The sequence below is a fragment of the Carettochelys insculpta genome, chromosome 25, assembly GCF_033958435.1.
Source record: "Carettochelys insculpta isolate YL-2023 chromosome 25, ASM3395843v1, whole genome shotgun sequence".
NCBI classification, from domain to species: domain Eukaryota; kingdom Metazoa; phylum Chordata; order Testudines; family Carettochelyidae; genus Carettochelys; species Carettochelys insculpta.
Window position 1 is genome coordinate 1,131,674 of NC_134161.1, and position 26,480 is coordinate 1,158,153.

General features: G+C 48.1%; 1 protein-coding gene across 22 annotated transcripts in view; it reads right to left on the reverse strand.

Moving 5' to 3' along the window:
* Positions 1–26,480, reverse strand: part of PHLDB1 (pleckstrin homology like domain family B member 1) — a 110,537-nt gene that overhangs the window by 58,204 nt on the left and 25,853 nt on the right. For 20 of the 22 annotated variants that reach the window (XR_012642555.1, XM_074977173.1, XM_074977171.1 and 17 more), the window contains exon 5: positions 5,030–5,155. Coding sequence is in view for 21 of the 22 variants with exons in the window: in XM_074977173.1 (XP_074833274.1) it covers positions 5,030–5,155 (126 nt within the window). In the remaining variant the exon portion in view is untranslated. Of the gene's footprint in view, positions 1–5,029; positions 5,156–20,612; positions 20,854–26,480 lie in introns of those variants that run through there. The other 2 variants (XM_074977180.1, XM_074977179.1) reach the window with 2 other exon arrangements.

Below are 26,480 nucleotides of genomic sequence, written 5' to 3' on the forward strand. Positions count from 1 at the left end.
ATAAAGATGTTGAACAACACCGGCCCCAGAACCAAGCCTTGGGGCACTCCGCTTGAAACCAACCACCATCCAGATATTGAGCCACTGACCACTACCCGTTGGGCCCGACCGTCAAGCCAGCTTTCTATCCATCTTATATTCTATGGTTCCAATCCATACTTCCTTAACTTATGGGCAAGAATGTTGTGGGAGACAGTATCAAAAGCTTTGCTGAAGTCAAAGTATATCACATCCACTGATTTCTCCATGTCCACAGAGCCTGTTACCTCGTTACAGAAGTTAATCAGATTGGTTGGGCATGACTTTGCCCTTGGTGAATCCAGGTTGACTGCTCTTGATCACTTTCCCCTCTCCCAAGTGCTCCAAAATGGATTCCTTGAGGATCCCCCCAGGGACTGAAGTAAGGTTAACCAGTCTATAGTTCCCTGGATTGTCCGTCTTTCCTTTTTTAAAGATAGGCACTACACTTGCCTTTTTCCAGTCATCTTGGAGCTCTCTCGATCTCCAAACTTCTTCGAAGAGAATGGCCAAAGGCTCAGCAATGACATCTGCCAATTCCCTCAGTACCCTTGTGTGCATTAAATCCAGACCCATGGATTTGTGTACAGCTAGTTTTCTAGATAGCTCTTAACTCGTTCCTTCCCCACTGATTGCTGCCCTCCACCTTCCCATACCACATTGTCTAGCACAGTAGTGTAGGACTGTCCTCGTCCATGAAGACTGAGGCAAAAAAAGCATTGAGTACTTTAGCTTTGCTTGCATCATCTGTCACTAGGTTAGCTCTTTCATCCAGTAAGGGCCCCACACCTTCCCTGATAATCCTCTTATTGTCAACATGCCTGTTGAAACCCTTCTTGTTACCCTTCACATCCCTTACCAGCTGCAGTTCCAATTGTGCTTTCACTTTCCTGCTTACTGCCCGGCATTCTCCAGCCACATATTTATACTCCTCCTTCGTCAACTGTTCAATTTTCCATTTCTTATACACATCCTTTTTGAGTTTAAGCTGACCAAGAATTTCCCTGTTCAGTCAAGCTGGTTGCCTACCGTATTTGCATTTCTTACTATGAAGTGGGATGGTTTGTTCCTGTGCCTTTGGTAAGACTTCTTTAAAATACTGCCAGTTCTCCTGAACACTTTTCCTCTTCATCTTTGTTTCCCAAAGGATCCTGCCCATCAGTTCTCTCAGGGAGTCGAAGTCTGCTCTTTTGAAATCAATGGTCTATATATTACTGCTCACCTTTCTTCCTTTTGTCATGGATCCCGAAATCTACCGTCTCATGGTCCCTGCAGCCAAGGTTGTCACCCACTTCTATTTCCCCTACTAGCTCTTCCCTGTTTGTGAGCAGCAGGTCAAGTTGTGTACAGCCCTGGTTGGTTCCTTCAGCACTTGTACCAAGAAGTTCTCTCCAACATTCTCCAAAAACTTCCTGGATTGTCGGTGTGCTGCTGTATTGGTCTCCCAACAAATGTCTGTATGATTAAAGTCTCCCATGAGAACCAGAGCCTGTGATCTGGAAGCTTCTCTTAGTTGTCTGAAGAAATGCTCCTCTACCTCATCACCAGGTCCCTGCAGTGTCTCATTTCTAGGGAACAAAAACCAAGAATCTCCTCATAGTAGTCTCAGAGGACAGGTGGGGTGGGCAAAGAGAAAAGAGGCCCCCTTCTTGTGAGCTTTGTGGCAGTGCAGGGACAGCAGGAAAGAATGGCAGAGAAGGCTTTGCCCTACCTGTGTGCTTCCTCTTCCTGGGGTTTGCTGGGGAGATATATCTGAACACTGTCCACAGCCCCAAGAGGCCATTCTGGAAACCAGGAATAGCTTGAACACAGCAACATCTTGGCCACAGCACTGTGCCTGCAGCTGCAGGGGGGGTTATGGGGAAGGGGTGGTAGCTTTGTACAACCTGAGAAGCTGTTTGGAGACAGCACACAACTGTTGGCCTATATCAACACAGGGACCTCCTAACCCAGTCTCCCATCAATAACCAGTGGTAAAGGGAGAGAACAGCCTTGGAAGGTGAAGGAGATTTGTAACCCTTGGAATCACTAAATAAAAAAAATTCCAAGTGACAATGAACCCCCCGGCTGAAGAAACAGCTTTTGGCTCTTGTATTTATTTACCCTTACAAGACAAATTACCTTACCTTACCTGCAGTTCCTTCACCCAGTTCCACACATGCCCCCTCTTTTGGACACATCAGGTGGCGTTCACGAGCTTGCATGTTTTGCTGTTCTAAGGGCTAGAAGGTTTCTGGAATCTGCCCTGTGACCAGAAGAGCTGGTGTGACATACCAGTCAGGCTGTGTTCAGCTCAGGAGCTGCTACAATTAAAGTCTTTGGAGACAAGTATTAATAATTAACAAATAGAAGTGCAGCTGCTGAGCTAAGTCAACAGCAGGTGCAGGAACGGAAAAGCCACAATCCAGTATAAATGCTGTTCATATGCATGTAAACAGCAGGAATCTCAGCAAGCAGAGTGCTAGGGACATTTCAGTCCTTAAGCCTGGGGTTTTTTTCCTACCTGCCTGAAACACAAAGCTCTTAAGAGCTCCTCTACGAAGTTTCAGTCCCCTGCTGGCCCTCAGCAAAATGGGGATGCTGGCATGTCTAAAAGTAGAGATCCTAGTAGTAATGCAGGGCTTGTCTTGAAAAGGCCCTAGACCTGCAGTGACATCTGCACCCAGTGTAATGAACTTTTTAAGGGAATCTTCAATAACGATTATTTATATAATGGCGAAACTGCAGCTTCGCCTGCCAAACCACATGCATTTCTTTTATTAAAGTGGGGGGGGAAGGAGGCAGGAGGTGCTCAGCCAGATAAGGACTGCTCCTACCCGAGTGGGGGGGCAGGGAGGGCAAGCTTCCCAGAGAGCGATGCTTCAGGAGACACCACATGAGAGAGAAAAAATGCAGACAGGAGAGAAAGTCAGCAAAGCTCCATCACAGACCATGCCCTCCTGCCCCAAACAGCTGCACATGGGACTCTCATCAGGCTCCTGATTGTCCCCCAATGCCAAGCCCTAGGGTGAAATCCTGGCACCACTAATGGCAGCAAGAACTCTGCTAGTAAGCTCAATGGGACTGAAAATTCATGCTTGGGTTTCTGAGCACCTCACAAACGCAGTTTGCAAATGATGGGTGGTTGTGGGGAAGGATGCATTCTGCTACAAACTCTTGTTCCAAAGACTGTCAAGCACTCAGCTCTTCCAAGCGTTCTCCACACAGTAAGGCATTAAGTCTTACAAAGCAGGCAGGATCATGGGCCCTGTCACTGGGTGAGTGCCCTTTAACAGGGCCTGGGCCAGCTCCAAAGGTGGGGTCGCTGCTGAAGGGTCAGGTGGATAAATGAGAGAGTACCTAGTGCTCATAAAAAGTCAGGAGATGCTTAGGCACGGGGAGTGGGGAATCTAGAAGACTCGCACAGAAACCTCCGGGTTAGAGGCCACAGGAAGAACTGCATAGAGAGTCAGCACGCTACAAAACAGTGATGGAAAATGAGCACAGCCCAGGACTGCCTCGGAGCTGAGCCCAAGGGGGACAAAGGACTGTTTTGGTTTTGTGTCTGTCTGGAGTTTACTGCCCAGGAAGGGGTGAACTCTGATGTGACAGCCTAAATCACCACAGTAACAGGATGTGCTGAAAGCTATGTAGGTCAGTGCAGTAGCATACCATGCCACAAAGGGATATGCTCAGAGACTGCCTCGTTATATGCCTCACTGTACATACAGAGGAAAGCAATCAGGAAAGAATCAGCCGTCAGCAGTCTGAAGAGCCTCTGTGAACTCCCACATCTGCTCACCCTTTGGCGCACAGACTGGTTCCTACTATCACAGTGCTATCAGCACAGTAACTCACTGAACCTTCCCCCACGAGGCACCAAGACAAGAAGCATCTCAAGTGGCCATTGAAGAGGACATTGGGGCAGGAGGACACCATGTAGTCTGCATCAGCCTGGGAGTCTCACTGCACATCTTCCAAGAAGGGTCAGGCGGGTATCTTCACAATGCAACAATACGTGAAGGGTTGAACCAAACACTGCTGTACGAAATAGCTCAGCACCTGAGAGATGTTCAATCCTGGGCTGTGCAGCCAACCCTCTAGCTCCACTGAGCTGCACCATATGGTGAACCATAATTCCAAGCTGTAGCTTCCTGACCGGTTCCCATATCATATCATACCTTATGGGCTGCCCACAGCCACCTACTGCTAGCCCTAATGGCATTGACTTTGGCTCAGCCTAATAAAAGATCTGCCACGACTGCAGCTGGAAATCAAGAAACTAGGCTTGAGGGTTAGGTCTGCAAATCCTATAAGCCAGTTCTGCCATCAAACAAAGTGGAAAGGCCTTGGCTCAGCTCCGCAGCCCTTATTCAAGGTAAAATTCCCACTGAAGTAAAGGGGAGTGCCGCCTGCATAAGGACAGCAAAGCTGGGCTATGAGCTTTCCATTCGATGCCATGACAGAACTGGCCTATAGGAGCAATCTGTCAACCAAGCCCAGTGTTCCACTTCCAGGCAGCCGTGAGGGAATACGTCAGAAGGAAATGAATGCCCTTCTTCCTGTCCATCACTGGCAAGAGAGGGAGAGATTTCTCTCTGACATCAATGACAATCTGGGTCTGCAGAGGCACCAAACCCAACACTGGCAGCTCAGAGGGCATAGCACCAGCTTGACAGAGGGTAGGGGCAGACGGTAGGGACACGGCTCCAGACTAAAAGACCACAGCACTGGCAGAAATACCAATCTAACCCCTTGCAGAGCCTCTCCCTTTGAGGCCCAGAGTTTGATCTTCGCCCCCTGAATATCTGGACTCTGTTGAGCTTGATAGATTCTGAGTCTGCTGCCACTAGCACCCAAAGGTGACATGCCCCATCTGCAGCACAATCTCAGGCCCATGTGCACCAGCACAAACTCCCACCTGGAAAGTGTGTTATTATCCCCACAAGCACAGAGAGGAGAAACTGACTTACCTGAGTTAGCAGCAGGGTCAAGAACAAAATACAGTCCCGGGCATGGAGGGTTAACCTACCTGCTGTGTGTCCATATGTGGCCTCAGCACTTTTTTCTCCAGCTGGGATCATACTTTTCATCCACTTGGCCTCAGCAGGGTGATTAAACCGGAGGAAGGTTGACTGCCCCAAGCAGATCATGCACCCTTGGGGGGAGAGAGTGAGATGGAGCAGGTTACAGCTTTCAGTGAGCATGGCCACCTCAGCCCTTGAGAATCTCTCTTCCCACAATGCACCCCAAAGGATTCAGCACAGAACACACCTCAAGAGTCAGGAAGCTCTTGTCCCAGTCATGGGTACTGGCAACTTACCAGCTGGTGGTCTAGCTACCCGGGGAGAACAGACATGTTGGTAGAATCATTCTTTGTATCACTGTAGCACCAGGACCCTGAGCCATGGCACAGAACCCACTGAGCTAGAAAAAGAATCATTCCCATTGCACTTCCTTTCCTGAAGAACCTCAGGGAGCTTCACGCAAGTCCCACCATGACTTACACAGAGCCAAAGCTACACTCCATCCTTGGACACAATATGATCCCACTGTCCACACTGGAGCTGCACACACTGCTCCTGACGTAAGAGCCAGGCATGGCAAGCCCCTGCTGACAAAGAGCTGTCAACAGAACCCTTGGCCAGTCCTTTATTGTAGCATAAGCAGGTAGCACCCAAGTGCCAGATACATAGGGAACGAGGGTGGGGCCTGGCGGGTTTTAGGAACATGCATTATTTGTTGCTGGGACAGAGGACTAATGTGGGACTCCGAGAAACTAGTGTGTCGCTTTGCAGAGCAGGCACAGCAGACAGTACCTACTGTGAGGGCACCAGGACCACTGCCCGTCAGGAGAAGCGAGACCACAAATGAATAGCTTCTGCACAAGCCAATGGGAAGTGGTTGGGGGAAATCTTCTCAAAACTTACTTGCTACCTAGACCTACCTGACTCTCCCCACAGAGCCATTCACTTCCTCCGTGTCAGGTAGTATTTTACAGTTATTGCTGTACCCTTCTGTGCCTCCCAAGAACAAGCTTAGGGAGCCTCACAAGGAGGCAGCAGCTTGAAAAGCCTTGTGCATTTTAAAGAGAGAAGCGCAGCAGTGCCTATGCCAGAACACTGTGCCCCAGACTCAGACAATTGCTCCCTACTGCACACCTTCCGGTCTGAGCACACGCAGGAGAGTCTATCCACCCACCAGAGGAGCTTCAAGTACAAGGGCAGCAAGGGAGATAAGAGCCAGTTTGCACAGACACGATGCAAATACCACAAAACGGAGGTGTCACTCACTGGGAGGCTGCGGCGTTGGGACAGGCCTGCCAATCACGAGTGCAGTCACTGACCACCATGCCCAAGATTTCCTGTACCACTCGGTCCTCCTTTCCGAAGGCAGGTTGGGACGCACGCACCCTGGCTGTAGCGCTACTGAGACACGACCTGGTGAGGCTGCATCAGTCCTAGCCAACTATCGCCCAACTACAGCCAACCTCCCTTCCTAAGCAACCTCATCTAACTGAAGCCAGCAGTATAGACCTGGGGATATCTGATTCAGGAGAGGACGCAGGACTGAAACTGCTTTGTGGCACTGATGGCCAATCTGCTCCTGTCAATGGATACTGGGCAGACATCCATTTTGATCCACCAGCGCCCTCTGCAGCGCTTGATGCTGCTGTGCACGAGATACTGCGGTCTCATCTCATTCCTGTCAGTTTTTACTGCAGCTTTTTTTTGGTCCTCCGTACTTATAAATGTCAGTCTGTACTGGAAATGAAATTGATCTGATGAAGTGGGTCTGTCCCATGAAAGCTCATCACCGAATAAATCATTTTGTTAGTCTTTAAAGAGCTACATTTCTGCTGTTTTGCTTTGTTGGAGTACAGATTAACACGGCCACCGCTCTGTTACTAGCCACCTGACAGAGGTGGCAGGAGTCCAGCATAATGTACTAAAATGATTTAGAATTTAGATCCCTCTTGGAGCTTAAATCCAAAGATGGGAAACTGCACCTCTACTATGACCCCTTGCTTATGGGGTTCCCACGGATCAATTCTCTCTCTGATGCCTTTTGTCATTTATCTCCAGCTATTAAATGCACATGCCACATGACAGGAACTCAAATGCTCGCAATATACAGATGACTCAGCTTTATCTATCCTTCACCAAAGACAGCTACATCACTCTCAAAAAGATCAGTCAGTGCTTGGATCAGATCAGCTCTTGAATGAAGAGCAGTTAGTTGAACTGGACCCTAGGCAAATCAGAGCTGATGCTGGTGGGCAGAGGAAAGTACTTTGAGTTTACAGCCACAGTACAGCGTCCTTTGAGTGAAGGCTTACACCTACAATTTGTCATTTCAGTCACATCTAGGAATACTGTTGGATTCTGTGCAGACTGAGCTCTCACATGGCAGAGTAATGCTTTCCATCACTACTGCCAGGCTAGGAGATTCCACCCCATCCTGACAGAAGGTGACCTGACCTCAGTTATTCATTCTTTCCTCACCACTCAGCTGGACTACAGTAATGTGGTATGCCTAGGCATGAAGCTTTCAGCACTGGCTTCTTAGGGTATGTCTACACAAAGTTATTTTGAAATAACTTTGCTAGCGTCTACACAATGCAACTGCTATTTTGAAATAATTTCAAAATGGCGATTGGCTTATTTTGAAATAGGCAAACTAAATTCCATGAGCAATAGTGTCTATTTCGAAATAAGGGCTGTGTAGACAGGGAATAGAGCCTTTTGCGAAGTAAGTCAGAGTGGGCCCAATGGCTCTATTTCAGAACAGGCTCAATTTTGTGTGGACACTGTATTTTGAAATAGTGCTCTCCTTGCACCCATGACAGAATACACAAGACACAGAAAGGAAGTGTTGGACAGAGGCAGGATGGAGGCAGGACCAGCTTGGCTTCATGGTACAGCCCAGCCCATTGGACTCTTCTTAGGGACAGGCTGTTCTACCATCTTCAGGGACCAAAGAGAGAAGCTAAAATCTAAGATCTATCAACTCCCTTCAAAGCAGCAAGGAAATGAGGGAGTACACGGAACTTGGAGCAAGAGGATGGTTGAGCAAGTATGGTTAGAATGCATGGTTGCCGGGGGAAGTGGGATTGCGTGCAGGAGGCCAATCAGCCAATTCACCTTTTACTGGAAGTCAGTAACATCCAAGGGATGCCAGAGCTGGCAGTCTACACTGCAGACAAGACAGTTCCTGTCTGCAAGAGTGGATCATCTTTTTCAGCCAAAACCAACTGATTTCTGTGGAGAAAGCAGGTGATGAGCCATGAGTGTGGAATGTGGGTTGGGGAATGTGCAAAGAGACATTTACACACAGGCCCTGCACATACACATATTAACACCAAATGCCAAACCGGCGCCACCTGCTTCCCACCAGCACGATTGTTATCCTTTTCCAGACTACTGAGCTGAGTAAAACTCAAACTTATGAAATCAGAAAAAACACAATTAATGTTTCCCATGAAACCTTAATTCTGTCATCTTTCAGCAACGCCCCAATACATCCTATTAACACATGTAGTTTTACTCTGGCAACCCCAAAGTTTCTGAAATGCACAAGAACCTTACCTACTTTTGCAACCCATTCCTCCCACCTATAGGATTCCACCTGACACTATTAGAAGCCAAACAGGAAAAAGAAGAAGAACTGGGATTAAAGCATATAAGTGTCAGGAATGGAAACCTTCCAACCATTTTTCTGTATTGGTGCATGGACAGTCAACAGATGCACATCTTCTTCAATAACAACAAGTCTTGTGACACCTTACAGACTAACAGATATTTTGGAGCATAAGCTTTCGTGGGCAAAGACCCGCTTCTTATGCTCCAAAATATCTGTTAGTCTATAAGGTGCCACAAGACTTCTTGTTGTTCTCGAAGCTACAGACTAACATGGCTACCTCTCTGATAATTTTCTTCACTGCTGTTCTCAGTTTAAGTTGCCAGGTATTTAGGTTATGTCTACTTTAGCATTGCCATTTTATCTTTTATCATTACAACTTTTTGTTACTCAGGGATGTGGAAAAATATCCCCCAAATGACAAAAGTGTTACTGATGTAAAGCACCCGTCGGTTTTATTTTGTCACTGGGAGAGCCCTGTCCAGTGACAAAGAGCTGCTACACAGCTCACCTTACAATAGCACAGCCATGCTTCTGTAAGATGAGCAGTATGGACGGTCTCAGTGATTGCCACACATTACCTTAGATAAGACTACAGTTTGAGCCCAGATGGGCCTGCACAGCTCCAATAGTTTGGTCTGTAGCTCTGGGCAAAACCAAAAACCACATATGTAGAATCTACTTTTAATACGGGTGTTTTTTGGTTTGGGGGTGGGAGCAGTGTTAAATTTCTGGACCTCTTGGCTCAATGACTCCAAATATGAGTCACTAAGTCAAACATACACCCCTCTTAGGCACACCACATTTCACAGAAATCTGACAAAGCATGTCAATTTTAGAGGACTTTGAAAAATGAACTGCACATTACAGGTGAAGCAGCATCTGCTGATATTCTGGCAGCTACCATTTTCACAGCCACATTGCAACAAATAAGTGATGAAAGTGGATATTCTCCAAAACAAATCTTTACTGTTGATGAACTGGGGCTTTTCTGGAAAAGAATGCTTTCCCTAACCTTTATTTCAAGGAATAAAACAAAAGCAACAGGTTTTGAGGCCTCAAAGGATTGACTGACACAACTTGGTGAAAATTTGGAAAGAGACTTGAAATTGAAGCCTCTCCTTGTTTACCATTTGGAAAATCTGAGAGCGCTTAAAACAAGGCATTGTTACCTGTGGTCTGGCGTTCTAACAGAAAAGCATGAGTGACAAAGCAGGATTTTGCTCGTTACTAACAAGCTACCTTTCATCATTCGTTTCTAAACATTGTGCTGAAAATAATCTGGATAATAAATGTCTGCTGATCCTTGATAACGCTTCCAGTTACCCTATTAATGTTGATGTCTACGGCAATAACGTCTGAGTGTTTTTTATGCCCAGGGCGACCATATCTCTGTCCCAAATACGGGACAGGGAGATGTGGGGGGAGGGTGGCTCCTCCCAGCTCCTCTAAGCCTCAGAGCTGGGAAGGAGGCAGCAGCTGCCCACTCTCCCCAAGCCCTGGGCCGCAACAGCCCCCCAGCACCCCTGGGAGCCCCAAGGAAGCAAGAAGGATAGGGCAGTTGTGGCGCTTCCCCCGACCTGCATTCCCCAAGCAAGCTGCAGGGATGGGGCAGCCAAGGTACTTCCCTCCACCTCCCTTTCCCTGTGGCTGCCCCATCCGTTCAGCTTCCTGTGGGGGAGGAGGCAGCTGCTGGCAGAAAATACAGGGCAATTTGTCCCTTTTCTAAAATAAGTATGGACGCCTTTTTGGCATCCGAAATACAGGAGCATCTTGCCATAACTGGGATGGATGGTCACCCTATTCATGCCCCCAAATACCACTTCCATCCTTCAGCCAAGGGATCAAGGCATCATTGCTACATTTAAAGCTTATTATCTGCAACTGGTGGTGAGGTATCTTGTATCTGCATCAGAAAGAGAAGACAAACCAACAATTAAGCAGTTTTACAAGAACTACAGCATCAAGATGGCTAAAGAAAATATCACAACTGCATGGAATAAAGTTACTCAATGTATCCGGAATGGTGTTTGGGAAAAGCTGTTGCCATAACGTGGCCATGATTTCTGTGGTTTTGAGGTAAAAAGGAAGACATTCAAATTCCATCATGCAACCGGCAACTCAAGTAGGATAAAGGGGAACGGATCGCTCAGTGGTTGGCACACTGGCCTGCTAGACCCAGGGCTGTGAGCTCAATCCTTGAGGAGGCCAGTTAGGGGTCTGGTACAAATAGATTAAAAAAAAAATCATCAGGGATGGTGATAGGTCTGGCTGTGAGGGCAGAGGACTGGGCTTGATGATCTCTCAAGGTCCCTTCCAGCTTTATGAGATAAGTATACCTCCATATATTTAGGAATCAATAAGGTAGACACAGATGCTGTTCAAGACCTGTTATTATCACACAGTGAAGAACTGACTAATGAAGAATTAATTTACCTGGATGCAGGAAGGTTATCAGAAAAGGAGGAGAAGAATTGGATGAACCACAAAAAAAAACAGTGGACACTAAAACACTCAAAATTCTTCAGTGCATTGGAGGAAGCTACATGAATTCTTTATGATAGTGACCCAAACTTAGAACCAAGTTCAGCATGCGAGCAACAAATTCATGAAGCCGTTTAATGCTATCAAGAGTTGTACAACAGGAAAAAGAGGGATGCAGTACAAACTTCAATTCTATCATTTTTTCAACCCTCAGCCTCATCACCTCCTCCTAAACCCTCATCACTGTCAGCTGATCCTCAACCCTCAGTCTCAAAAGCTGAAGATAAAACCCCAACTAAGGAACCTGAAGTCATTGTGGAGCTGTTTCTGATGATGCTGCAGATGATCACACTGAACTCTCATCAACACCACCTTCTTCACCACTATCTAAAAGCTGACTAGTGGCAATAAATGTCATAAAAAAGCAATAAAATAGCTCTGTTCTTATTTGTATGATTGTATAGTATTGTAACACGTGGGAAAAACACAGTGTTTTTTTGGGAGTTGGGAATCAGTCAGAATTTTTTACATTAAATTAATGGGAATTTCATTCTGGATTTATGAATTTTCACCTCACAAACACTTTTCATGGAACGAATTATGTTCGCAAATCAAGGGGTGGGTGTATTCAAAGATCCACTGGAGGAAAAGAGGTGGTACAGGGGGATGTAACTATGCCAAATGCCAGACCATCTCTGTACAGTTTACTTTCATTATTCAATAAACATACAAATCTCTCAACACATGGCAATAACTGCAGTGGGTAATACAGGAAAGGGAGGGAGGCTGGCAGGTATATTGCTCACTTCAGGACTCCTTACAGACACAGGTCTGTAGGCACTATTGTACCAGCTCCACTACAAATTCATTGTTTGACACAGGGCAAGTCACTTCACACCTGCCTCAGTTTCTTCATCAGTAAAATGGGGTCAACACCAGCTTGGAACTGGTTTGTGAAAACTCAGTGTTGGAAAAGCCAATGGGAAGCCTAATCTAAAAGTAAACAGGACATCTTCAAACCAAGAAGCCTAGACTCCAGCACCTACATCCATAACAGACACCTAAATAAACGGCTCAATTTCAGAGGTGCTGAGCACCCACAGCTTAGATCCAGTGCAGCAGGCATGCTCAGCCGCTGAGAGTCCTGCAACAGCTGCTCAGTGCGAAGTTTGAAAGATACACGTTCTATGGCGAATAGACAGATAATCCTGCCGGCTGTAGCTGTTCCTGTTAGCTCCCTCCCGATGATGCTCCACATAAGAGGTCATGGCTTTAAATATCTTTATGACAAGCTATGAGTGGGTGGAGGGAAAGGTGACGGGTGGCGAGTTCCTTCTTACTCAGAAGGGCCTGGTTGGCCCTCTCTGTTGGGATCCACATTACCTTCTTTCACAGAAGCTGTTACACTGCGTACAATCAGCCAAGGACAGGCGAGGAGTGGTCACAGCAACGCAGCACAGACCACAGAGTCAAGAGCTCACTCTGGTAAGAGGGATGACAGGCAGCCTGGTATTTGGACACTCATCTCAGGGTTTTTTTAGAGTGACACAGGATAGCTGGCACAACGACTGCAGAGGGAGGCGGCACTGGCCAGTGAATCGAGATGACTGGAGCTCAGGAGAGTGGAGTTATCAGAACTCAGTATCTGAACACTGCCTCCCTCTGGTGGGTCAGGGCAAGGCTTCCAGGCAGCAGGATATTTACCCCCCTGTGTAAAGTGTGATGAACAGAACACACATGACAATTATAATTAGCCACTGTTGCTATGCCCAGCCCAGCTCGTTACAGAAGCTAGTCCCTGTCCCTTCCATTCCAGGAACCCAAACTGCCCTTTCGACAGTGAGGAAGAAGAGGATAAACTTCGACAAGCAAATCCATAAGCATGCCAGACGGCAACATCCAACTCTTGCTAGACACCCCGGCCTCTGAAACGTTAGCACAAGAGCTTCACCTTCCTGCTGCAGCACCTCTCTCTGTCCTGTCTGTTCCTGAGAAGAGAAAATTCCCCAATCTGTGAGCTCGGTCCAGTGGACTCAACGTGCCATATCAGATTTAATCATTTACAGAAATTCCATTCCTAGCCTAACATGGACGCTTCAACTGGCAGAAGGGACCACAAAGCACTTGGGACAATGGTGCACCTGGCTGAGAGGTTCTTCTTCCTACAGGAACCAGCACAAGCTCTGAAGCATGAGCCCCAACTCCAGTCATCAAGACCAATACGAGTTAGGATCAGCACAATGTTTTGATCCTCCATGGGGTGGCACTTCCCACACTAATCACAAAGATCGTTGTTTTTTGTGACGCTGCAGACTAACAAGGCTACCCCCTGAGACTCCACACACTGAACAGTACAAGGAAGGCTTGTTTTTTCATCTGCTGTTCACATCATGCAGCTCTGCCCCACATGGCACAGGGAGTGGAGAAGACTGATGTTTCTTCCCTGCCAAGCTGGGCAACACAGTGGGCCTGAAACCTCTCCCGGAGGGTGGCGAGGCTCAGAAACGGTGGGGAATTTCTCCTGGACTCTGGCCTGACTACAAGCAGGACCATTCCTGCACCAACTGCTTGGCATAGTCTCCTGGCTGACACTTAGAGTGCTTATGGCCTGTTGAGTCCATAGGAGTGAGCTCCCACCAGCTTGCCATCCAGCTCTGCGTCTGTTGCTGTCAACATTCCTGGCCAAGTCCAAGAGCAGTGCCAAAAAGTCACATTTTAGAGACAAGGATCCCATCCCAGAAAAGTCCAGAGCTGCTCCTAAGCAGAATCCCAGTGCTCACCTTGACTCAGTTACCAAAATAAAGAGCTGAAAACGGGGAGTAGAAGGCAGAGCTAAAGGAAACTGGAAATAAGGAGTACTGTATAGGCTCCCTTCTTTCCAAGAGGGGGTTCTTGGACCCAGTGGAAAGAAGACTGTCTACAGCACAGAAATCCCACAAAGATCTCAAACGTGAAATGTGAAGAAGGTGTGGTGTTACTCACCCAACCAGCAAGAAAGAGAGGAAAGTGCGTTCTTTCCCCTGGCTGGGGAGGCGCTGAACATTCAGCAATTGGAGGGAAAGTTAGAAGTTGCAAAGGGTTTGTTACACGGACAAATGTTGCTCTATGTCCTACTCTGATTCTCCTCCTGTTGGAGAAGTTCCCTGAGGTCTGGTAATTGTACAAGAAAAAGCCAGGGGAGAACCAGGCCATGGTCTAGCTTAGGTAGAGGATGAATACAGAAAATCAGACGACTTTAGCGCTTTCACTCCCCAAGCGCCTGTCATTAGCTGATTTCAAAGCATTTTATCAACCTTCATAAACAAATCCTCCTCCGAGTCCCCCATGACTTACAGAGCCCTCCTAGGCCCACAGAGCAAAAACTAAGCTCAGGAACAGAAAGAGGAAGGGCCCAACACGACTCCGCCTCCACCTTTGACTATGCTTGGCAAGGGATATTCAGCAGCTGACATCCAGGCGTTTAATGGCTTGTACAAGGTAACAGGTTGTAACTCAGGAGTGCTGTTGCCAATCCCTGCGCTCCACCCCCACAAACTGCAGGCCAAATTTAAGGTTGAATCTTAAAGCCGAATAGCAGGAAACCCACTTGCTCAAATTACTCGTAGGGCAGGTCTCTTGGAGATGTTGTACCAGTCCCACAGAACCAGACTGGCATTCAGCACCAGAGAGAAAGCTGCAGCAGGGTACCCTGAAGTCTGAGACCAGCAAGCGATGACACCATGTGCGATGCCCCCTCCCACACAGAACTGGGGGGAATCACATTCCTAGATCCTGCCCCCTTGCTGTGTTGAGCAAGGGACACACTGCAAAATGTGTCTGTGAGACCTGCAGTGGGAGGGGAAGGAGCTGGAATGCTCCAACACACACGCCTACCTTTGGAGCACATTGCCAATGCCCTGGGGAACCACTGCTCTTCAGTTTCAGAGCTGAAAATCCCTCCCACCCTCCAAGGGATGGTTCTTCATATACACAGGAGGGAAGGAACCTTGAGGGAGCGGAATGATCAGGGGGATCAAAATGTGCGAGGAAAAAATGGTGATAGGAAGACTGGGCCAGGACTTTCCTCCTTTTCCCCAGTGGGAGCTCTAAGCCTGAGCCCGAGGGATAGAACAGACATCCAACACCACAAAAGACAGGGGGATGGAGCTCCTGAGACCACTTCTTGGGGTTCTCAAACTGGGGGATGCAATGTTGCGATGTGGGGCACTGCAAGCTGTCTGTTTCCATCCCTAAGCCCACTTTGCCTCTAGCATTCATAACAGCGTTAAACATAAAAAACGTGTTTCTAATTTACAAGGGGTGGGTGGCGTTGCATTCACATGTTGGCTGTGTGAAAGGAGTCACCAATACAGAAGTCTGAGATCCACTAGTCCTAGCTGCTCGTGTTCAGGCTCTCATCAGGCACAGCACATGCCAGTGGCAAGTATTCCCAGCAAGGCTTAGGGTAGAGAGAAGACCAAGCAGGAACCTCTATCTACCTGCAACACAGCCACAGCCACAGATCATAATCAGATCATTATCAGACTTGGGATTAGTCTGAAAGTCCAGATCATTCATAGAACACTAGAACTGGAAGGGACCTCGAGAGGTCATAAAGTCCAGTTACCTGTCCTCTCGGCAGGACCAAGCACCATCTAGACCATTCCTGACAGGTGTCTGTCTGTCTAACCCGCTCTTAAAAATCTCCAGTGATGGAGATTCCACAACCTCCTCAGGTAATCTATTCCAGTGATTAACCACCCTGGCAGTTAAGTATCTGCATCTGACCTGCATCTGACGAAGTGGGTGTTTGCCCACGAAAGCTTATGCTCATATATTTCTGTTTGCCCTGACAGTAAGGAAGTTTTTTCTACTGTCTAATCTAAACCTCCCTTGCTGCAGTTTAAGCCCATTGCTCCTTGTCCTATGCTCAGAGGCCAAGGAGAACAATTTTTCTCCCTTTTCCTTGTAACCCTCTTCAAGGTATTTGAAATCTTCTATCACGTCCCTTCTAAGTCTTCTGTTTTCTAAAGTAAACAAGCCCAATTTTTTCAGTCTTCCCTCATAGCTCATGTTCTCTAGACCTTTCATCTTTCTTGTTGCTCTTCTATGGACCTTCTCCAATTTCTCCACATCTTTCTTGATACGTGGTACCCAGAACTGGACACAATACAGTAATTGAGGTCTAATCAGAACTGAGCTGAGCAGAAGAATGACTTTTCGTGTCTTGCTCACAACACTCCTGTTAATGCATCCCAGATTCTTGTTTGCTTTTTTTTCTTTTGCAATGGCATCACGCTGTTGACTTATAACGTAGCTTGTGGTCCACTATGACCCCTAAATCCCTTTCCGTGATACTTCTTCCTAGACAGTCATTTCTCATTCTATATGTATGAAGCTGATTGTTCCTTCCTAAGTGGAGTATGTTGCATTTGTCCTTATTAAACTTCATCCCGTTTACCTCAGACCATTTCTGCACTTTGTCCAGATCATTTTGAATTATGACCCTATCCTTCAAAGCAGCTGCAACCCCTCCGAGCTTGGTATCATCTGCAAACTTTATAAGCGTACTCTCTATGCCAATATCTAAATAGTTGACGAAGATATTGACTAGAACTGGTCCAAAAACAAACCCCTGCAGAACCCTACTTGTTACGCTCTTCCAGCATGACCACAAACCATTAATAACTACTCTCTGAGAACAATTATCCAGCCAGTTATACAGCCACCTTATAGTGGCCCCAGCTAAGTTGTATTTGCTTAGTTTATTGATAAGAAGATCATGTGAGACCATTTCAAATGCCTCACTAAAGTTTAGGTATACCACATCAACGGCTTCTCCCTTATCGACAAGAATTGTTATCTTATCAAAAAAGGTATCAGATTGGTCTGGCATGATCTGTTCTTTACAAATCCATGCTGGCTGTTAAATACCCTGTTGTCCTCTGCCCCAAGCACACCAAACAAAAGGCAGCAAAATCCACTTTCTAGCACTTGGGTGGACAGTAGAGATATACCTGTCTTTAGAACTGGAAGGGACCAAGCACCATCCTGACAATTTTTTTAACCTGTTTGCCCCAGATCCCTAAATGGGACTCTCAAGGGCTAAACTCACAACCCTGGGTTTAGCAGGCCAATGTTCAAACCACTGAACTCTCTCCCGCACAGCATGCAACACTATGCTGGGCTGTGCAGCCCAGCAAGCTGGTTGCAGTGTGACATTTACCTTCAATCGTCTCTGGCAAATAGCTAGAACCTTTAATGTCTTAACAGAACAAAAACTTCTCGGGATCATTCAAACATCTGGAGACACATCTCATCACTTGGTAGGATGTGGCCATGGAGACCAGCTGAGAAACAAATGCTTCTCCCTATGGGGGATAGAGGGAGAATCTACACAAGTCACTTTGTTGTCAAGCCTCTGCTCTGCATGGCGGATTAGCCGGTACAGCCATGACAGGGCTGTCCCCTGCCTCCCAAGGCACCTCTTGCTCTATTGTCACAGGAGGAACACCCCAAAAGCAGGGCAACAGCTCCACACCAGGAGCAGCCATACCAGGAGACTCAGGAGCTTTGCATAACACATGCCCCTGCTCCAGAGAATGCCCTCCAGTGGTTCTTGTTAACTGACAGCCTGTGCAGGGAGCTGTAGGACCCCTATATCAACAACCCTGTTAACAAGACTTGTAGTTGCCTCATTGTTAGCATTACTTGTGTTATGTTTGAGAAACAAGAGGATGCTGCACTATACCGGGAAACGTAGGCCATAATGAAACCTTCCCCTCCCCCACCCTCTCTAGCCTCTGCCAAATTGCCAGTTTCACATCCCTCTGCATGGTGATCCACATCCATCCAAAACCCCGTGGGTCCCAGTGCACCAGGTTTATGCTTTTTTTTATTATTGTAGCCTTGTTTACACTCATTATTATGCATTTGGACACATTTTATTATTGTGGCCTTGCTCACAGTTCTTTTGCATTGCTTTGTTGTTTGACATGTATTTTGTTATTATGGACTTATTTACATTCATAGTAATAGACGCCGTGTCCCCTCCACTAGCGTCACAAGCTTCTCTGATTTCTCACAACAGGCTAGAAGGGGGGAGTGTCTGGTAAAGAACCAGGAGGTAAGCAAGAAGCCCATTCTCCAACCTGTCTCCACCCCACCACACTAGATGCAGATAAGTGGGAACACAGGCAGAAAATCAGGGACAAGGAGAAACAGATAGTTCTCACAAGAGAGAGTGGGGGTTTACGGAAAATCACTTCTATGCACAGACTCCAACAAGCTCCCTGCGTTCCCTTTTTTAAAAAAAAACAAAAAAGCAGTCTCATGCAGAAATCCTGGGATTTTTATAAACTCTGACAGCTGGGTTTACACATCGTCTGGGGACTCAATGACATGCCTGGGTCTTTTCCAAAAGCTCCCCAGTACATAATCAGTGCTGTACTTGGGAGGAGGTTGAGCAAATCTCCCTACTAAAACAATCTGTTCTCTGGTTCTAAACATTCTAGCCTGTATTCTCCCACTTCCCTAATCTCCTGGGGTTTGGATTATCCTTCATGGGGTGGGTCTCCGTCCAGGCTCTAGCCCCAGCCCCTTGTATGACTTCCTCCTCTCCAGGAAATTCATAGATAAATCACCACTCCTAAGAGAGGTTTGTCAAGTAACACAGAACCCTGTTTTCTGACTGCAATGCAATCCAAACACCAAGAGACACACAAGTGGTTTGCTTCCCCCCAAACACACAACAGCTACCCAGAATAAATATTGGGATCTTCCCAATACCTGAACAACAAAGCAAGAAAAGCCAAGTCACCGGGCAGCAATGTTCCCTATAAGCTGAATGCTTAGGTGGCCAGCCAGGACAGATTCAGGTGTTTCCCAGCTGATTAGCAGAGCACCCACAGTGCCCACAGCCAGTGTTTCTATTGCTAGTCAACAACGACACATGACAGGGTGCATGCAACAATATTTATTTTGCACATGGATGGAAAAAAATTAGAGGGAACCCTGATGGGCAGATGTGTCATTCAGGCATTTACTACTCCCAGGAGCGATGGATGCATGTAATCACCTTAATGCATCACACTAGGGATAGAGACAGTTAATCTGTACCACTCTGCTTAAAAGAAAATGTCCATGGCCCAAACAAGTACAACTCTACCTCAACAAAGTTTTAAGTCACTTCAACCAGAGCTGAGTTTATTTTGTATTGTATCTTTAGCAGTTCTGTTATGACATAAACAAAACTGATGGCTGGGGGCACAACAAGCTTTCTATTTTCATTCCTTTGGGATGACCATGCATCCGGCACATGAAAATATATGCAATTCATTCCCGTCAAGCATATATTCATCACATGGATAACACACAGGGAAAATATTTAGCTAGCAATTCACGCTATTTGCAGCTTTTTAGAAGTTGGTTGCAGAAGTGCAGCTGTTGAGGTCTCAGAGAAAAATGTCAACACATCACAGGGGGAAATCATAGAATCAAGAGGTCATCAAGCCCAGCCTCCTGCCCCAAGCCAGATCAACTCCAACTAAGTCATCCCAGTCACAACTATGTCAAGCTGAGACGCAAAAACCTCCAGGGATGGAGATTCCACCACCTCCCTAGGCAACACATTCCAGTGCTTCACCACCCTCCTGGTGAAACAGTTTTTCCTAATATCCAACCTACTCCTGTCCTGGAACTTCAGACCATTACCCCTTGTTCTGCCATCTGTGACCACTGAGAACCGTCTTTCTCCATCCTTTTTACAGCTCCCCTTCAGGAAACTGAAGGCTGCTATTAAATCACCCCTCAGTCTTCTCTTCTGCAAACTAAACAAGCCCAAATCCCTCAGCCTCTCCTCGTAGGTCATGTGCTCCAGCCCCTTAATCATTTTTGTTGCCCTCCACTGGACCTGCTCCAGCACATCCACATCCTTTGTATACTGGGGGGGGGCAGAACTGGGCATAAATTGACCCCCTCCTCGTACAAACAAAACCAATTATTTTCAAGTACGCGGTGGTCTACGATGACACCCTTTTAAAACCATCACAGACACGCATGCGGTGGCACACAGCAGGGCGCCCGCAAGACACAGCCCTGGCTAGCCAAAAGCCAAGTGGGAGGGGACTGGTGCCATCTGCCACACGCCGGCGCCCAAAGCTAATTCTGGTACCACAGTTTAGCTCCCAAAATAGCGGGAAGGAGGAGTCATAATTAGAGCCCAATGGCGCAAGGAGCAGCCCTGGCCTCCCCGCCGCCTGGCACAGCGACGGGCTCCTCTCCCGTCGGGCGCCCAGCACGCACGGGGGCTCCCCCCCACGCCAAGTCCCCCCGAGCGCGGGGCGCTCCTCCGGCCGGACCCGGACGCGGGCGCCCGGGCTCCCAGCGGTGCGAGGCGAAGCAGCCCAGGCTGCAGGGCCCCTCGGCTCCCCGTGCTCAGGGCCGGGCCGGGCTCGCCTAGTCCCCGAACCACGTCCGCCGGCAGCCGCCCGCCCGCCCGCCCCGGCCCCTACCCGCGCTGCGCCGTTCGGCCGGCCCGGGGGGCGGTCTCCGAGGTACGCGGGCGGGGCACTGACCACGAGCCCCACTCCGGCCTGCTCGGGCTTGTTCCGCGCCGCTGCCGGGCGCCCCGGTGCCAGCCCCGGAGCGGCGAAGGGGCTATTCAGGGGGCGGCTCCTCCCCGCAGACAGAGCGGCCGCGGCTCCAATGGAGGGGAGCGCACCGCCCCCGGGAGGGGAGGGGAGAGCGAGCGGGGGCGCCACGGCAGGGAGGGGAGGCAGACAGCGCGCCGGGCTGGGCTGCCGGACGAGGCTGCCCTGAAGGATTTGGTGTCGTCCCCGCCTCTCCGGAGCGGGGCGGAGAGGAGGGTGCGGGCGGCGCGGCGCGCCCCTCCTCCCCCGGCAGGAGGTGCAAGTGCCTGTAGCCCGGCGCCTGCCTTTGTGCTGCGCTAGGCCCCTTCTCAGGGACCCCCCGCCTCCCGCCGCACCGACATACTGCCGCCCTGGGCCTTTCCTCCCCCTGCCGCCGCCGCTCCACGTGCGCTGGGGGAGCACAACTGGCAGTAGCCTCAAAGGGAGGAGCCCACAGGCAATGAACACGGACGGCAACCAGCTGAGCTCGTCCCCTCCTGGCTGGTCTCAGAACAGTGTGAGAGCTCCGCGCCGGGCTCTCACTTGCCAGTTTACCGGGAACAGGCTGAAGATAAAAATAATACAAGCTCAGCCCCACCCTGCAATCTCCTCCACACTGGCAGGTCCACAAGGCTCTACAGGCCGCCTGGTCTAACCCGTGCCCTGGCACTCGGAGCTTCAAAGGAATACTGTGCCGGAACCCAGCCCCCTGCTTCCCATTCGCAAAGCACCAACCCCTGCGAGCCGAGATGGGGGAGACCTGTGTTGTACATGAGCACTACAGGGCCTCTGACATGCAGCAGACGGGTTCTGAGTGCAGCCAGTAGAGGGCAGTAGTGCCGTTTAGTACAATGTACTCTGTACAGTTATGTCTCTTGCTTGAAGCTAGTGAAGCAGTGAACTCGGACAAGTTTACTTCCTACTCTTGCAGATTGTTGGTTTACACCTTGCACTTTATGCCGATCTTAGGCAATAAAATTAGCAGTCAGTTCAGCTTTACCCTGCTGTGAACTCCTATGACCAGCTGCAGTTGGGGACAGAGTTCAGAGCAGCCCCTGGAGCGGATGGAAACCTATCAGGATTCAAAGCTAAACAAAACAAACTTGTAAACTTAGCACAAAAGCAGCATTTCTATTTGCATGTAAAACCTCACACTGAGGACATGGAGCGAAAGGATATAATTCCCTGGAGAGTGAGAAGGCTCAGCTCCCTCATGTGATCAGCAAGACCATTGTAAGGGATCTATAGTACTTAGAATTCTGTGGCTGATCCCCCTTTCCACCCATTGCATATCTCCTCCATCCCAAGCAATATGGGAGTGTCTGTGTCTCACTGTTACGACCATTCAGCAGAGGCTTTTCCTTGGTTTGATTTCTTCCTGATTCATTCCTCATGGGCAATTTACTCCCTGAATTACCGGACCCAGATCCAAACACTCTCCAGAGTTCTCTTGCCATAAGGTGACACCTGAAAGTAGCATGAAACAGACCGGCACCCTACAACATACTGGAACCCAAGCTGGGACACTAGCTGCACTGCATGCCATGGGGATCAGTGAAGGTTATGACCCCGTGGTTCTGAATCCACATGACAATTTTGGAAAACAATTTTGCAAATAGGCTGAAGGGGTTTCATCTCCAATGCAGCTTAGGGGAGCAGACAATAGCTTGAGAATGGAAGATGGGTTTTGAGGGGGTTGTACAACCATCTTACCACATACAATACACAGGGGTACCAAAGTAAATGGGAAGAGAGATATTCTTCCCATACATACAACATAATTCTGGGAAATAAGTCACAAAATGGGATATTCAGTTCAAATGCTGTCCAACTGATTAGCAGAACTCCTACAGCTAAGTTTTGCATGGTGGTGCACATTCACACATGCCTTCATGCACATAAAAATATATTCCACACACAGATGAAAGAAGTTAGAGGTAACATTACATGCCAGGGAAAACATTAAGCTAAGGATCCGCTGTGCTAGCAATACATACAGCATGGTCATTTCCCCCATCTTTCCCCTTAGAGCTTAGAAACAGTATTGATTAGCCATATTTTATTGGCAGGAGGGGAGTGTATGTGACACATGCCCCTAAGAAGAATTCCAATGGCACCAAATATTTCCTGGAGTTAAGAAGCAATCTAGGCTGCAACAGAAGTCTGGTGGTGACTGAAGATTTCTGAGTGACTCAGTCATGAAGAAGAATATCAACAGGGATTTTGATGGACAATCATGTAAACACCCAAGGGAAGGGTTCCAGATTGCAAAATAAAAATTAAAAAAAAATTAAGAGTATGATCAGAAAAAGTGATTCAGCCAGAAAACTAAAACAGCTGTGGAAAATATGACACCATCTTTGCAGAAAGATATTGACTTCAGCACTATAAACAAAAGTGACTGGAGGATGGGGCATGGAAAATTAGCCTCTTTGTCCTTGTGGAACCTGGAAATGTTCTGAGTGATTTTTTCCCCCTAGTTGTTCATGGCCTGAGCTCATTCAGTGCTGGTAAATTAACATAGCATTACTTTTCCCCATCCCCACCAAGGGTGACCTCAGCTCTGGGGATGTCCATAGGAAATTCCCATTTTGTAATCAAACAGAAGCAGTAAAAATTCTTTAGACAAACATGATCCTCAGGAGGGCTCCTACAGCCTGAAAGATGTAAAACATAATGCTCTAGGATGTGTGATCCATAGTCAGTTCTCTGTTACAGCAACGAAATTCCAGTGAAGTCAACAGAGTGACTCCAGACAGAAAGAGAGCACAGAGGTGTGGGCCAGAACTGAATACAATGAAGGACTCTAACCATGTTTCCAAAATAAGCACAGCCAACGAGTTGGTTGATCTTCAGCCTCTGTGTCTTGGCTTAATTATTGTCTGCTTTCTAACAGTCCTAAATGATGGTCTTCAGATGCTCCAGCTCTGGAGTTGCTTGTTGTGTGTAATTTTCTGTACAAATTTGAGTGTCCACGCATCTGGTTCAATGTTTCCAGAGTAATGTGGAAAATATATATAACCATCAGAAGAAATGGCTGAATTCTGAACAGCTTCACTTCCAGAGTCTGCTACCATCACTGCTGCTATCTCCACTGAAGTAACAACTGCCAATTGTAATGTCCACCACAGGATACCAGGTATAGCAGAGGGCACCATCCCTAGCAGCACAACTTGGGCAATCCAAAGAGGAGAATTAAAAGAATATCTTAAATGCTGTACAAAATGAGACAGCACAGAATGAATCAGGACAGTACGTCATTGGCCAGAAGCACTAGTACGCAGCATGGGGCAAAGGATGCTTGTTGCACCTACCTCACTGTCTCTGTTCCCTTCAGAGATCTCCCTAAGGGTGAAGGCTCTGGAAACGTAAGGTTTCAGAGAACAAGAACCTACCTGCCAGTTTCACACCAGAGCACCTGGGACAGACTGCAAGACATGGCCACCAGGGGCACAGAAGGAGGTGGAGGAAGCAGCAATGGGATTGCAGGGGGAGGGGAGAAGGGTCAGGTCTGAAGAACTTCACCACTGTCAAAGGTCTGTACCAGACCCATGTCTCTACTGTACAATCATTGACTGAATTGCTCCCTTTCCCTAGAGGCCAGGCAGCAAAATGATCACACCGTAATAACAACCCACAGTGCCTCTGCACAGAGCATGTCTTGGGAGTCACTTTCAGCAGCCAGCATATGGTGGGATCAGGTCCCAGCTCTGCTGTGAGATACAACCCAAAGAAATGCAGACACACATGCATTGTTAGCATTTGGGGTGCATCTGTCCAGACTGCCTCTGGGCCACAGGGTGAGTGGCTGCATTGGGCTTTGGCTCACTCACTCTATGTGCAATGGACTTGCCAGACAGGCACAGAGAAGGAGTAGTGGGATCTGTTTATGCTGATTGTAACTGGGAGTAAATCCTCAGGTTAGATGGTAAATTAGGACAAATCTGATTTAGCCTCTCTCTCTCCCTGGGGTTTTATTAGCAAGGCCAAAGGATTTTCACTGACCATACTCACTGGGAGCAGCCAGGTTTTGCTCAGATTCTCAACACACATCAGATTCCTGTGAATAGCGTCTTCCAGGAACCAGCATTTGTGAGGCATGGATCTGCATGCAGAGTGCTCCCAGTCAGTACTAGGACATGGAAGAGGGGAAACCGTGGAACTGGTTAGACTGGCAGTGTCCAACACACAGCCCGCAGGAAGGAATCTGGCCCATGGAGCCAGCAGCAGCGCCATTTTAAAAGGCAGCTGGGTGGCACAGAGATGTATGTGACTCTTTCAGGAGCCATTTGCAACTCCTGCCTCTGCCACCAGACTCCTCCTCTGGCTGCCGAACAGCATGGCGGGGCAGAGAGAAGCGGTGGGGGTATTCAAGCTGGAGCTGCCTGCGGCACTTTGACCAATAAAAAGCTCAGAGCCGCTGCTGCGACGTTTGTGGCAGGAGTAGGACTGGGGGAGCCACGCAGCAGCGGTGAAGAGGAGACAGCCTGGCAAAGGAGCGGTGGTGGGCAGCAGCATGCGGAGCTGCTGGGGAAGTTAATTCTGGGTTTGGGCGTGGCAGTTTGGAACTGCGAGGGGGGTTACGTGTAGGGACGGGAGGGGGCAGTTTGAGCTGTGAGGGAGTTAAGCCTGGGTGCGGGTGGGTGGTAATGGTTTGGGGCTATTTTGTGTTCGGCGCCCAGAACACGTAAAAAAATTGTTGTATGGCTTCCGATGAAAAAGGTTGGGCACCCTTGGGTTGGACCAAGACACAGGGCAGAGTGTCATCATCCAAGTCCGTCAATCCCAGCTCAAAGGTCTTTGCTATTCCTCCTCTGGTCTCCCCGCATCGCCACCTCTTACAGTGCCTCTCAATCCAAATCTATACACCCTGCCCCGCACACACACACACACACACTTCTACTCCAGCCCTGGACTTCTCTACTCCCCAGCTCTACCAATGTCCTTCTACTCCAACCCCCAGATGCACCTGTTATTCTCAGCCATGGGATCCCCTCCTCATGCAGCTCTGCAAGTACACCTCAGTCCTGATCAGACACACCCACCATCCTCATTCTGAGATGAGCTGCACTTGTCCCGGCATAAATATGAATTAGGAATCCCACAGGTCACCAGATCTGTAAAAATGCAAGAGTCCTAAGTAACATGTAAGCAAAAAATGAGCACAAAGATTCCTTCTGTTCCATGAAGCTGCTTTATCACAAACACCAACAATGTAACTGCTAGAAGCTGTTAACTACTGACTCCTGTGTTTAACACTAGGGCCAATGCTGTCAAAGACCTCATTCAGCCATGAAGCATTAAGTCTCAATGGGTCATTTACAGCTAAATGGGGGGAGGGAGTATTTATGAGGCACAGCAAGAGCTAAAACCTCAGCAGGGCAGCCTGTACAGAAAGGTAGCCCCTTGCACGTATTTTAGGGCCTATTTTGCCAATAAGGAATCAGAGTTTGTGGGGATTACTTACACCACAGTCAGAGCTCAGCATTAAAAACCTACAAACCACCCTTAATCAGGATGCCACACTCCAGAAGGCCCTAGGTGACAGGCCTGTTCTCTCCTACATACAATGCCCCAACCTTATGAGGATTCTCACCAGCAGTCACAGACCATACCACAATAGCACCAATCCTGGAACTTTTCCTTGCAACAAGCCCTGTTGACAGTTTTGTCCACATATCTATTCTGGAGATACCATCACTGGACCTAACCAGGTTATTCATAGAATCACGGGCACATTCTTATGTTCCT